The sequence below is a fragment of the Crocodylus siamensis genome, chromosome 8 (assembly GCF_052110815.1).
Source record: "Crocodylus siamensis isolate JL-2025a chromosome 8, ASM5211081v1, whole genome shotgun sequence".
In the NCBI taxonomy this organism is placed as follows: domain Eukaryota; kingdom Metazoa; phylum Chordata; order Crocodylia; family Crocodylidae; genus Crocodylus; species Crocodylus siamensis.
In genome coordinates this window covers 15,207,497-15,222,500 of record NC_143402.1, presented here as the reverse complement: position 1 = coordinate 15,222,500, position 15,004 = coordinate 15,207,497, and the positions used below count along the sequence as shown (strand labels likewise).

At 43.8% G+C, this 15,004-nt stretch overlaps 1 protein-coding gene across 1 annotated transcript in view; it reads right to left on the bottom strand.

Annotated features, from left to right (window-relative positions):
* Positions 1 to 15,004, bottom strand: part of COL4A5 (collagen type IV alpha 5 chain) — a 134,145-nt gene that overhangs the window by 85,542 nt on the left and 33,599 nt on the right. The window contains exon 2 of the mRNA XM_090060522.1: positions 11,627 to 11,686. Within this exon, the coding sequence (XP_089916648.1) occupies positions 11,627 to 11,686 (60 nt within the window). The remainder of the gene's footprint in view (positions 1 to 11,626; positions 11,687 to 15,004) is intronic.

Here is a 15,004-nt window from a genome sequence, read left to right as displayed (position 1 = left end):
TCAATCCTGAAGGAAGACTAGGTGAACACAATTAATTCAATTCATGACATGAGAATTAGGAGTGCCTCCAAGGCCAACAGAATTAGGAATTTGGTAGGGATTTTCAGGGAAAGAGCCAAATTCTGGGGGAGGCTTGGACAGAAATTTTGTCTCTCAAGTAAATGTGTGAATATGCAAGAATTGTCCCTCAGCCTCTCCTCATGTGGTCTGCCTTGCAAGTCTCTGATCATACAGGTAGCTCTTCTCTGGACCCTCTCAAGTTTTACCACATCCTTGTTGAAATATGGCACCAAAAGCTGGACACAGTACTTCAGCTGGGGTCTCACTAGTGCTGAATACAGCGGAAGCATCACGTCCTTGGTTTTACATGAGATGCATCAGTTGATGCATGCCAGAGTGTTGTTTGCCCTGTTGGTTACAACATCGGACTGACAGCTCATGTTCATGTGATGGTCATCTATTACCCCTAGGTCCCTTTTGGCCATAGTGTGGGTTAAATTGTCACCAAGACTGCAGGTATGTGGGGGATTGTTTGCTCCCAGGTGGAGCACTTTACGCTTCTCAGTGTTGAACCTCATCTGGTTCCGATTCACCTACCTGTCTAGTCTGTCCAGGTCCGCCTGTATCTGCAGGCGTGACCATGCTCCCCCCTAACTTAGTGATGTCCACAAACTTGGCCAGTGAGCTCTTCACCCCCACATCCAAATCACTGATAGGGATGTTGAAAAGCACCGATCAAGCATGGACCCTTGAGGGACACCACTGGCCACTTCTCACCAGGATGACACAGATCCATTCATGAAAACTTTCTGGGTCCTACCTCACAGCCAGTTTCCCACTCACTGAACCGTCGAGCAGTTAAACCCACAATCTTCCAATTTTCTCATGAGGGTATTGTGGGATACTAGCTCAAAGGTCTTTTGGAAGTCTAGGTATATAATGTTGACCTCCTCTCCCATGCCCAGGTGGCGAAATACCTGGTCATAGAAGGAGATGAGATTAATAAGACAGGACCTGCCCATGACAAAACCATGCTGGCTGTCGCTCAGAATTCGACCATCTACGAGCAAGTCGCACATAGACTCTTTTATGAGTTTTTCTAGGATTTTCCCTGGGATAGAAGTTAGGCTGACTGGCCTATAGTTACCCAGGTCTTCTCTCTTCCCCTTCTCGAAGATGGGCACAGTATTCACCCTCTTCCAATCCTCAGGGATCTCTCCAGGACAGCACAATTTTTAAAAAAGATTCGCCGGGGTCCCGCAATGACCTCAGTCAGATCCTTCAGCACTCTCAGGTGAAGTTCATCCGGTCCTGACGACTTATAAATGTCTAGCTTTTCTACTTGGTTATGCACCAGCTCAGTGTCAACAGTGGGAAGGCTGTCATTCCCACCATGCCCCGTGTGAGCCTTCTCTCTCATGTTTTTCCCCTTGGTCCAGTGAAAAAAACTGAAGCAAAGCGGGCATCATCTCTCAATCACTTCTGTAGCTTACGCCTACGGTAAGGCTAGAAACCAGAAATTCAAATTGCAGGTTTTATTGTCTCAGTTCTACACAGTGATGAAACTGGGAAACAAAGATATTTCAAAACGAAAGAGAGAAACAGGAGGAATACAGGAGGCAGCAAATGCTTCTAACAAACTCTAATACAGGGTAGGCAATGCCTGGCACAGATGCCAGAGCGTGGTACATGAAGGCATTTTGTTTGGCTCATATGTGTGGAGACAACCAGTGGGGAATGGGCCAGGGCTGTGCTGCCTCAACAAGGTTCAGGCCCCTTGCAGCTCCCCCGCCATCCGCCCCAGCACTCCAATATCTTACAAGTTGAGGTTGTGGGTGTTTTTTGGCACTCTGCTCAAAAACGTTGCTGACCCCTGGCTCTAATATTTGGATTATAAACCTAACAACACTCCAAGTCCAATTCAAATAGTACAACAGCAGATGTGGAACTTGCGTGAGAAACTTGTGTGTGGAATCAGCCAGCATATCTCCCCTCACTTAACAGTGAACAGATGATGTGGAACACGGGACAGGAGAAAAGTTAAAAGGCTACTGATAGTTCCTTAGAGAATACTTTCAGGCTAATTACAGAGCAAGTAGTTCTTTTTTTTATTTTTGACAGATACAAAATATTTGGTTGGGGCAGAGGTGGAAAAAAAGAAAAATCCTTTGGAGCAGCTTGCTTTGAGGTTTCAAGTGTAAGGGATCAAAATTTCCAGAAGTGGTCTCCACCCAGCTACTAGATCTGAACTCAGAATTACCCATCCCCTTTATAAGAGCACGGGTTTTTTTTACCTCAGACCTCACCTCTCCATGAACAGCCCGCATCTAACGAGGAAAGGTGTTTTTTGGATTTCATGTACCAGTTCAAACCAGGCAGGGGCAAAATGTAGGGTGCACTTTTTGAAAGCTTGCCCCCAAAAGCCTGTGTAAAAAAAAAAAAAAAGAAGAACTTTAACCTTTTAGAACAAGCATGGAGGTAGAGTAAGGGAAACAGAAACAGCCCTGAGGCAGCAAGGGGCTCTCACACATTGCAGAATTTCTGCAAGAGAAACTGGGTGGGGTTCCTGACAAAAAAGATAACTTGTATGCTGACTGTTGCAGAAGGAAGGATACTGGGAGAGACTTACATAGGGAAGGTGAGTCAATCCTAACCCAAGTCTGCTTGATTGGGTTAAGCATTTAAGTAATAAAGGAAAAACACCCTCAAAATTAAAGAATTAATGTTTCAAGCTGGAACAACATGCAGCCAGTTAAAGTGAAATCTGGAAATTTTGGCATAGTTTCATCTACTGTAATTGTGGTTAGTAGGTATTCCTCACGCTGAAGACAAAGACATTTTTAAAGTATTCAGGAGGTTGTCAGGGTCTCGAAGTTTGAGATACTCTTACTCTTGGAATCCAAGAAAACTCAATTTCTACCAGTTGCTAAGTTTCTGAGACCTCTCTCTCAGACCAGTCACCGTCAACTGAGAGTGTGGAAAAGTGCTACTGTGCTGGGTAGACAGCAGTAGCAGGATTGCAGGACCAGATTTTATTTTTATAAAAGGTATTTTGGTGTCCTTTTAAAAATATGATCTGCGGTAGGAGGGAGAAAGACACATGCACCCATAGCGTGGCTCGTAAACTGGCTTCCCCTGCAAGAGATGTCTGCTTTTTACTACCATCTCCCAAGCATAGGTTTCTAGTCCTATCCCAAGTGAGTATGAAAGACCAGGCCTCCATGATCACTCCACCCATAACATTTACACACATTTGATTTACAGCTCTCACTGACTATTACAGGAGATGCAAAACTGCTATGCTTTTGAAACACTAGGTCTACAGGTGAATTGCTTCTGTGGGAATAATCGGGCTCAACAACATTGCAGCACATATAACCTAGCCCTGAAAACTGAAGGTCTTTTCAGCTTTGGATTATGGCAGTCTCTAATATTTAGAAATGATTACATATGAAATTAGATTAACCTCTCATATAGGAAAATATGCAGCTATTAGAGATGAAATCTCCAAGCTCATTCTGTTGACTTTTTCCTTCTTCTCTCCAGTCTCATTTTCTAGACAGAAGACAGGGCAGGATAGCACCATAGGGCATTCATACATGTGCTGAGTGCCTCTGCATGTTCATTCATGCACTTTTGCTAATGTGCATTAAAATTTAGTACCTCCAGTGTAAGGTACTAGGAAAAAGTGCATTAACATATTTAAATGCATATTACTGAAATCACATGGGGGTGTTTTGTGACACGTTAATGCACATTAAAATAGGCTAAAGTGCATTAAAAGTGCACATGTAGACACACCCAAGATCTACTATCCCTAAAGACTAAGAGCACCTATACACCTGCTGGTTGTCTGCTCTTACACAAGCTAATTAGCACACATCAGAACAGTCTGCTGCAGCATGTTAATTAACACACAGTGTGAGACACTGAGTAAATGCGGATACTTTAATTAGAGCAACTCCAAGAGCTGGTCTAACTAAAGCATCCCCATCACCCCAGAGCACACGTATAGATGCCCCAAGTGCCAAAATTACAAAGATATTTAGGCACCTAAAGATACAAAGAGATGCCAAGTGGGACTTGCATAAATGCCTAAGCAGGTTAGACACATTATTGATGGTCCTAGCTGCCTTGTTAAATAGCATTAGGGCCCTGTATGTCTTTGTAAGCCAGATCCCCAAAATCTGACTAATCATAGTAAGACACAAATATTTGAGAACCCACTCACAAGGTTTAGGGGTTTCCTGGACCTGTAGCACAGAACTGTTCTTCGAAGGAAGGAAGGATTTATTTCAGTAAATGTTTGTCAGCAGTGAGATGCATCAGTTAACCAGTCAACAGAGATGAAGATATGGAGAGAGGGGTGAGGCAGGAATAAGGGGAATGGGGAGGAGAGAGTGAGCAGTGTTCAAGTTGTTGTGCTCCCTGAAACACACAAAACAAAGCCAACCCCTCATCTAAAAGGAGAACCGACCTCTTCCCCCACTGCACACACACATTTATAGTAATTTGCCCTGTGTGCACTACAACCTCTTATATGAGTTACCGGTAGCTTTAGGAAGAGACTTGCTTTTGGTCACTGGTATGAACTGAACTTGCTAACAGAATTAGGTCTCTTATGTTTTACCCACCAAAAATAAACAAACAAAACTATAAATCAAACATGCCTTTAGTTTTAAGGCTGATATTTAATACTGGGCAAAGAGGGAACAGTGAAACAAAGCAATTTGATTTGACTTTTTTCTGTATCCTCAGAACTAATGCTGAACATCTTCCAGAACAGCTTCTCTCCCTTTTGATCTGGCAAAAGGAGCAATAATCCAGTGTAAATGGCTTGTCATTTGCCAGGGCATTATTTTGTCAGCGTATGTTAATTTTGCTGTTGAAGCAATGCAAAATGTTTAAAATCTAAGAAGGAAAAGATGCAACTAGAAGACACTGACATCTCACAAAGCTAAAACAGAAATATAGTTTGTCATGGAAGATACTTATTTTTTCCACAGAGATGCTTGGTTTGGAGTTTTCTTGCAAGAAGGGCAAGAGAGAGATACAGAAGGTGATGACAGTCTAGGGCACTGCTGCTCTGACCAGAGTTAGGGTTCCCTAGCACAGTGGTCTCCAAAGTGGGGTGCACACACCCCAGGGGGTGAGCAAGATGATCCACTGGGGTGAGGGAAGAAAATATTAGAACTTCTATTTCTATAAATATACATATATGGGGGAGGGTGCTCAAAAATTTTTTTACTGATAGGGGTGTTCGATCAAAAGAGTTTGGAGACCACTGCACACAACATACATTAAAGAGGCAGTTAAGATGTTGCTTCAAAATTTGAGAGGTTCTTTCCCATTGTACTTTATTTGTACATAACCTTATTAGAAAGGCAAGACAAAATAGCTGTGTTTACTACAAAATGCCGGCTATGTTAGGATAGTTTCCTTTTCCTGATCTGCTCTTCCACAAAGAGTTCTGACCTTTTTTCCCATTCCAAATCAGCTGAATTTTCAATAGAATTTGTAAAGGAAACACAGCAGCTGCACTGTATTTAAATCCTAGCCAAAATGTAAACCCCCCGCCCACACACACACCATAAGGCAGTCAGTCACGACTGACATGTCTTAAACCTAGCTTGAAAGGTGTTAACTGCTGAATCAGAGCTGCTACTTTTTTGGTACTGTATTTCCAGGACAGGCAGGACTGTTCTGAAATTGCATCCAACTGCAGCACTTTTAAGCCAGTTTTGTACATCTATAATTACTAATTTGATGGAGATTTCAGATATGGAAGCACAGTGCAAAAAGACAAAGCTACTTGCTTGCATTTCAAGCAAAAGGTTTTTTAGTACAGGCACTCACTACTGTTTGGAATGAGGGCTATGATGTGATGAGTGTAGAGGAACATCAAACAATATATTCTGCTCACACAAAGGCTTTGCTAAAGTACTGGCCAGGGTAGGCCTAACCAGAAAACCTGACCAATGCATGAGCTCCTTACATAAGCAAAACTGGGCATGTGAGCCAGATGGGCATTCCTGCCAGAAGACAGGAGGATGACTATACAAAGTGCACAATAGCTCAGTACCAAGATGATAAGGCTGGAAAGGGGAACATTCAAGTTAGAAACAAGCCAATGGTACAGGATAGTTTGAAATATTCACGATACAGATGGAATGCAACAACTAATTTGTTTTGATCATTGTATAAAAGGAAATTTGGGAACTTTGTAGCAGTCTAGGAAAGTCTGCATGGCATTGTGCCAACTACCTTGTCAGAGAGACAAATGACTTAACTCCTGGTCTGATGCATTTGTTAGGCCAAAACATGTTCGGGCTATGCTTGTAGAGGGAAAAAAAAACCTGGCCAAATCTTTGCCACTAAACCAAGCCTGTGCTTGTTCCTTAGGGCAAGACTGGTGTTGAAATCTCCCAGCTGCAACTTTTGCTGGCACGGCAGTTCCTGAGACTTCAGAACTAACATATCAATAATATCTTATGAGGACAACAGCAATGGCAACATTGACAACCCCCCATGAGAACACCTGATACACTAGGAAGCCTGGGCATATGTTGAACAATGTTAGGGTTCACTGCTACAAAAAAAAAAAGGGGCCCTGCCCACTTGCTTCTACTCTCTGTGCCCCATGTACCAAAAAAAGCATCATGAAGCTGCAGTGAGTAATGTTAGCTATGCACAACACCCCTCTGAGTGCACCTGGGATGAAGCAAGGGGCTGGCTGGTAACTTGCTGCATGTGCAATAAAGTAGCTACATGATGTTTCTACATTATGCAGCAAGTCCTGAGCAGGACTGAACCGGCAGGGAACATTTTCACAGTGGCACTCCCTAATGCGGTGTAGACATGCCCTTGAGGAGAGAGAAAAGCAGCTCAGACAATGCAGCTGGTTACTAGACAAGGGTAAGGGATTTGTTCTAAGTAGATGTCTGTTTAGTGGCCAAGCCCAAACAATTACGGTCAGAAGAATCAATTTAAGACTTCACCCTGATGAGCTTAGCCCCTGGAACTCTCACTTGCAGGCAGCAAACTTGGAGTGCAGAGTACCACATGCACCAATGTCACAGCTCCTGGGGAGGCTGCCCCTTCTGCAAGCTCTTCCCTCTCTCTTTGCCTCCTCCTCACAGCAAGACCTCCCTTTGCAAGTGGCCAGTCAGTGCCTCTATTTCTATGGGGTGAGATCCTGCAGTCTGACCCCAATAAATGAGCTGGTTAAAATATTCCACACCCCTTCAGTTGCTGATCAAAACATTTAGCAGACTCTGCAGACTTGGCACCTGCTGAGCTGCTCTCCATTGAAAAGGAGTAGATGGGAACAGTTTGCAGCAACTCCAAAAAACTTACTTATTTTGCTCCAAGCATTCAAACAGATTTGGCAGATCTAGTCACAGGCACAGTTCATAGATTTCACAGACATTAGGGCTGGAAGGGACCTCAGAAGATCATCAAGTCCAGCCCCTCACCCAAAGGGCAGGAAGTCAGCTGGGGTCATAGGATCCCAGCAAGATAAGCATCCAATTTACTCTTGAAGGTGTTCAATGTAGGTGCTTGAACCACCTCGGATGGGAAGCTGTTCCAGACCTTGGGGGCTCAGACAGTAAAGAAATTCTTCCTTATGTCCAGCCTGAAGCGGTCTTGTAGTAGTTTATGACCATTCAACCTCGTCATCCCTTGGGACGCTCTGGTGAACAAAGGTTCCCCCAGATACTGGTGGTCGCCCCGATAAACTTATAGGTGGCCATTAGATCACCCCTGAGCCTGCGCTTTTCCAGGCTAAAGAGCCCCATAGCTTTCAGCCTGTCGTCGTAAGGTCTGTTTTCCTGACCTCTGATCATGCGCATGGCTCTTCTCTGGACTCTCTCAAGCTTCTCCACATCCTTTTTGAATTGCGGAGCCCAAAACTGGACGTGTTACTCCAGCTGTGGCCTCACCAAGGCCGAGTACAAGGGGAGAATGATGTCTCAGGATTTGCTTGAGAAGCACCTGTGGATGCAAGCCAGCATTTTGGTTGCTTTACTAGCCACAGCATCACATTGCAGACTCATGTTCATCTTGCGGTCAATGATGACTCCCAAGTCTCTTTCTTCCGTAATGCTAGCCAGCGTAGCACTGCTGAGCCAATAAGGATGCTGCAGGTTTTTCCTCCCAAGGTGGAGAACCTGGCATTTTTCGGTGTTGAACACCATCATGTTCTCGTCCACCCATTTGCTGAGCCTGTCCAGGTCTGCCTGGATCACCCACCTGTCTTCTGGTGTGGATGCTTTGCCCCAAAGTTTGGCGTCATCGGCAAACCTGGCCAGTCCACTCCTGACTCCAATGTTAACCTCCTCTTGGCAGATCTAGTAACAAGCACAGTTAACCTCCTCTTGGCATTCCCCCAAGCCTCAATTTCGGTACACCTGCACTTCTGTATTCCCTGTTCTCCATGAGGCCAAGTCATAGCCTGTTTGCTTCAGACCTTGGCTCTTCATCTCTGTCAGCTGCTGCAGCAGCTGACAAATTCCCCCACCCTTTCTGGAGGGCTGATCTTATCAGCCTCTTCGGATCTTCGCAGCCTTGGCAAAACAGCCCCCTTCCCAAGGCTGGGCTGAGGAACCGCCTTCTAATAGAATTAAGTCTGTTTGAGAGGATGCTCCTTATCTTGATCACTGTGGCCAGGGCTAGCCTCCTCCACACTAACTGGCAGCAGGCAAAAGCAGCAGCACCACGGCACTGCTGACCCACAGTGCTCGGTGCCGCTTGGTGTGCAGCCAGGCCAGTGCCCCACACGCACTTAGCTGTGCACAGCTCCACTGCTCCAGTGCCACCCCCTGCCTACTGACCCTGCCAGACGATCCTCTGCTGCTGCATACAGTACTAATGTGTAACAGCCATACAGGAGGGAGGGACGGGGGTCAGGTGGGCACACCTTGTACTGCCCTGCACCCCAAAGCAGCACAGTACAAGTATCTTTTAAGTTTGTTTTACTCAGTCCCTCCAAATATTTTCACTCGCCGCCTATGCCTACACATTCAGGCAAGTTAACAATCATGCATGCTGAAGAACATGAGTTTTTGGGTTTTGTTTTTTTTAAATAAAGAGAGTGCCATAGATCCCAGTTCTCCACATTAGTGAAAAATTAGTCTCTGTTAGGAATTAAGCAGTTTTTTAAAGCATCTCTAGAACTGCTACATGGCAACACAGGTATTAACTAGGGCTTAATCACAGTTAACGTTCATGGTTAATACATTCATTGGTTCTTGCTTAAATTTTTTTTTAATGCGTTAATCATGCACGTGGTTTTAGAGTCCACACCCAGGCTCTGCTCTGCCACCTCTGGGCTAAGCAGAGTAAATTAATCCTATGGCCTCTGTCATGATTTACTTGGTCTGACAATATGCAAAATGGTACCCGCAGGGCTTAAAATCTATTAGGTAGATTCACATTTAGCCTGAAGAACTTCTTGCCAAGAAAGTTTATTCAATAATCATATAACTATGATACCAACATGATTAACTTAGGGATGGTAAGCATGCCTGCCAAGGAATGATCTCATTTGCTTGGAGCCACCTGGATCAAAGGTGTAGCATCCTGGATGATTCTAAATATTAGACATCTGTCTCATTAAGTTTCAGTCCATTGTAAAATTCTGCGTCAGCATATCACAACACTGACAAAGTAACTAATAAGTATCTGGACTCATTTTGGTTCATTTAAGGTTATTCTCATTTACATGGCTTTAAGAAACCATCTTTGAAACTTGTAGACATGCCAGAATGGAATGGCATGAGTTTAAGATGTTATGGATCACTTTCTAAGTTCTTGTTAAAAGTGGTTAGACATTTCTGATAAGACTAGTTGATGCGGCTTTGCACCCTGTGACTGCGCAGTTGTCTAGGCCATGTCTCAACAGTAAGATTGTCTGCCTAACTGTGAATGGGAGGGAGTGGTTCAGACAATTTCCCTTTCCACATACCTCAACAATGATTTCTTACAAGGGAAATACTTACTGGGCAAAGTTATTAAGCTTACAATTAGGTTCTTAAAATTAAACCACTAATATCAAGTTTAAAAGTTGCAGAACACACCCTGTTCCCTTTGGTTAAAATGGGATTTGGTGTCCAGCATTTTCAAGATGAGGCCACTTGTATTTCAGATATGAGGCATTTATAGATGTGCTCTGGGAGGCGGGGGTGGGGAGAGCTTTAATTAGAACAGCTCTGAGAGCCACAGTAATTAAAAGCCCCTGAAGCATCATGTGCACCAGCATCCCATGCTGAAAAATAGCAGTGGGGTGCTTTAAATTAAAGTGCGAATGAACTTTAGTTTAAAGTGCCTTACCACCACTTTTCAGCGTGGGGATGCTGTAATTACCATGCTCCAGCAGACTTGATTGAATCTGCTCTGACACACTGTCATTGCACCATGTCAGAACAGCCTCTCTGCACAGGAATAGAAGCCCAAGGAGACTTAGGAGCCAAGTTTGACAGTCCTGGGTAGTGTGTGTTTACTTGCCTTCATTTGCCTTTTAAACACAGCAGCTTGAAAAAGATACAGCACAGGATTAGTCAGCTTAAGTACTATCACAGCCACAAGTGATCTGTGGAACTGTTTGTCTATTAAGTTCCCAAAGCAAATTGGCTTCGTCTATTAAGAGGGTTGTCTCTTCCCCACTTCCCCCAAGAAAAGCAAAATAGTGGCGTCTAACTACGTAAGAGTTTTTGTTCAATAAAAACTCTTACGATAATTCCTTCCATTTCTAGGGGAAAGTAAACAGGATGTTTCAGTATTAAACCTGGGCTAACTATTGAAGATTCAGGTTTACATAATTCTCCTGTTAGGAGTCTAAAGAAAACTGGAACTTATATAATGATTTTAGCTACTTAATTCTAGCAGAAATTTCTTAGTGAAAAAAGCAAGCTGTAGAGATTACCTCCAGAGTGTCTGACCCCAGAAACTGCTAACTCTTGTGAGCTGCATCATAGCTTCTTGCTATTAAATTACTCTCCTATTTGGAATCATTCCTTCCATCATCTCAAAACTTGGATCTGTGGCTAAGTGATCAGCTCAAGTAGAAGTACCTGCCACCAGTGAATGTGTGAACCAGATAGACGATACAAATTGTTTACAACAAGGTATTCTAAGATCTTCTGCCAAGAGGTAAGTTAACAACAGGGAGGAGCAGCCATGATTGTCATAAAACTTTTGTCTGGATTACCTTGCACATGCCCATGACTGAATTGTGTATCAAGACAGAAATGGTGATGAGTTTAATTTAACAGTAGTAAATATGACTTACTCCCACACTGTCAGCATTTATCTTTCTAATGCTGCCAATTTTGCAGCAGAAACAAGTACATTTTCAGTCTTTTTAAGTGAGAAGGGAGGAAGAAAATGACATTAGGAACCTAGTATGGTGCTACAACATGGAACAATTGGGTCCAACCTGCCTTGAGATTCATCACTGTTGCAACAAAAAACAAAACAAGTGCACAACACCAATTACAAGTAGAAAGAATACCCAGAAAGACAGACTACCCATAGCATTGTGGAAAGAGAGTATAGTCCAGATCCAAAAAACACTTGATCTTAAATTCTTATTGCAAATGGCTGCTAGAACAAAAAGAGTGCTTACCTTTTCACCTTTGACACCACCACAGTCACATTTGGATGATGATGTACATCCATGGCAAGCCTTATGAGAAATAAAAGAAAAGTCAGAAGTTTTTCATTGAAAATTAAATATCAGTTTTACACGATACATTAAGACCTATCTTTAAAATATATTTTTAAATCCCATACACTTATCTAGCATGTGTTCAGCTAGATGAGAGTTTTCAGGCAGACTAGTTTTAGGTGTTATGCCCAAGTCTGAATACCAATCTACAGGTGCCAGAGGAAAAAGAGTGGGTTTTTAATCTATTCTTAAAACACAGTTTTTACTAGCAAGTATAACATCATCAGGGATCCGAGTTTTCTGTTTGCCATGGAAAAATGTGGCAAAACACAGATTTTCACCTAAAAGGAGAAAAGCTCAAGAAATGGCAAATGTCCCCTTGCAGTTTAGCAGTGTTCCAGACTGAAAGAGGCTCCATGTGCATGTTTCACATGCACACATGCATGTGGCAGCCAAACAGCATGGAGGAGAGCAGCTCCCGCAGTTCCCACCAGGTAAGTCTATGGAAGTGAGTGAGGGGGGGCACAGGCAATGCATGAGGTGGGCATGGGAGGGGGTATGTGCCCCCCGAGGTTTCTGCACCCATAGCGGGGCAGCACAGAGCGGACAGGGAGCACAGGCAACACAGCAGGGGTGGGGGGCACATGTCCCCAGATTTCCACAGCAGGACACAGGGCTGCAGCAGGGCTGGACCAGCTCCAGGTAACAGCTGCCTCCATGGTCCAGTAAGCAGGACCCAGCATGAGGGGGAGAGTTGCGCTGCCATGGCAGGCAAGGTACAGCACCCCCCCCGGCTGCTCAGCAACAGCAGGGGGCACATCTCCCTGCTGCCACTGCACCTCACCTTGGTGGCCATAGCAGCACGGTGCTCCCTCCAATGCCAGGTTCCTTTAGCCAGGCCACAGAGGTGGCTCCTGCCCAGACTTGGTCCAGCCAGGCTGTAGCCTGGACCCCATGCCCCACTGTGGATACAGAAATCGGGGGGGGGGGTGCCCCTCCTTCACCCCGATGCATCACTTGTGCCCTCCTGCCCTTCCCACACATCACTTATGTCCATACAGTCCCCCCTTCCCTACACATTGGGGGCTGGGGCTTGGGGGCAGGGCACCAACATAAATGGGGCTGCTTGGTGCCATAAAGCAGCGGTGGGGGCAGCTGGAGCTGGACCCATGTCCTTGTGAGTGAAGGGGGCAGGCGGAGCTCTTATTTTCTATGATAAAAAAAAAACCAAAATGAAAAGCCAAAATATATAGGTATTTAGAATTTATTTTAATGACTGAAGCACTGGTAGGCTTCCAAATTGCAAACTTTGGATTTTTAAAAACGGAGAAAACCAGGATCTCCGAGCATCATTTTTTCTGGCCAGAGTGGAGGAACCCTTAACCAGCCCATAGTCCAAATCTGGGAAGAGCAGTTTTATAAGCTCCTACCGCTAGATGTCACTTTTTGCTCAGCATTGGCATAGTGCAGACTGAAACTTAACAGCACAGTATCAGTGTTAGTGGAAGGACCTATTACTTTCTCCCTACCATAGCCCAGTTACTACCAGAACTATAAAAATCTAACATCCCAGTGGCCCATGTATGTTCCCATCCGCAAGTGTGACAAAGCTACAAGTTGTCGTTTTGTTTTAAAGAGAAGACGGACTGGCACAGTTCTCAAAAAAACAAACAAACAAAAAACTCCCCCAAAACCCAAAACAAAAAACACAAAAAACCCCCCAACAACCCAGGCTCATCTGGGGATAAAATTCAAGTTTGACATCTCTTCTGCATCATAATTACTGAATTTCTACACCTTTTTCTTTTTCAACAATTCTGTGTGTTAAAACTCTAAAGAGATGACGGTAAAATAACTGGTGGGTTAAGACGTTAAAGGAACCACACTTTTGGAGATGAACAGTTGAGATGTCACGTGTACCTATATAGTCAATAGTCGTCAAAAATTTCTGGTTAAATCATAAGTAATAGCATAAAATATTTACTCTTTGCACACTACTTTGCACAGGATATTGGTGTTTGGCTAGTTGTCGAGAAAGTATTGTGCTACAGTGAAGAAAAGTACAGTCCGCACTTTAAACTGAAATAAAAAAAGTCCTTGACTTTAAGAGGACATTTCATACAAAGCAAGTTTCAGTCAAGCAGGCAGACAGTCTGGAGTGTCAGATGCCGAGTATGCCTACACCTGAACTCTATTCTCCCTTATCAAAGAAATGTGACCCATCACCTACCTGGCATTAGGAATGTCCTGGCTCTCAGCCTAAACAGATTACCAAGCATCAGATGCTTCACGTGCAGCCACACAAATCTGGGATGGTGTTAATCATTTTGGAGTAAAAGGCAGAACAAACTTGAAGCTTTGTTCACTCCACAGATTCCGGTACAGGGGCACCTCCATAAGTCACCAGGGGTACCTCCATAATTAGTTCCTGGATTCAGAACGGTCTCTTAAAACTCCTCAATTAGTGGAAACTGACTATATGGGAACATTTCCAGCAATAAAATTGACCCTACCTAGCCAATTTAGTATCTAAAGGGACAAGAATACTTTTCAAAAGTTAATTAAAGTCAACAATAACAAATTAAGAAAAAGGGATGCAAGATTTCAAAAACAGTTTTAGGATTAGTTTTACTAACAAAACTTCACTTAAAAAGGATTAAGCTTAGTTATATATGGCATTGCCCCATAAACCCTAAAAAGGCCTAGAAACACCGAGTTATGGAGTATCTCTTAACTGTGCTTCAGCCCTCACGCAGCACATTTCCCTCGACAATGAGACTTCACATCAGTGCAAGAAAGTTTCTGCTGCCTCCAACTGATGCAGAAATGTCTCTCACAGTACAATGTGAAACAGCAGCAAGTATTTGATGCTAAAACATGCAAGCAGGTTAAGTTTGTGTGTGGGAAGCCTGAAGTTGTACTTAAGGTTTTGCATTATAAATGTAAGATTTGTAATGATAGAATGGGTAGAGGAAGAAGATCGTATTTAACCCACCTCCGTTCCTTTCAGAATTTGTCTGTAGTATGTTCTGGAATTTTAAAGCAACTGCAGGGGACTGTGGGAGGAAGATGTGAAGGGACTGCCCTGTGACATACAGAGATAGGAACAGAAGGCATGGTTGAATATGGAAGGAAAATGTAATGGTGGGTAAACAAGGTGAGGTGGAATCTGGCCCATCTCTCTGCATCCCCTTCTTCCTGCACTTCAGCAATAAGGCCATGGAAGGAAATTGCATGCTGCCAATATCAAGAAAGGCCCCAAATAACAATGCTTTCAGAACACAAAATATGCAGAATGGGCCCCAATTTGAAATCCAGTCAAGTCAAAGATAACCT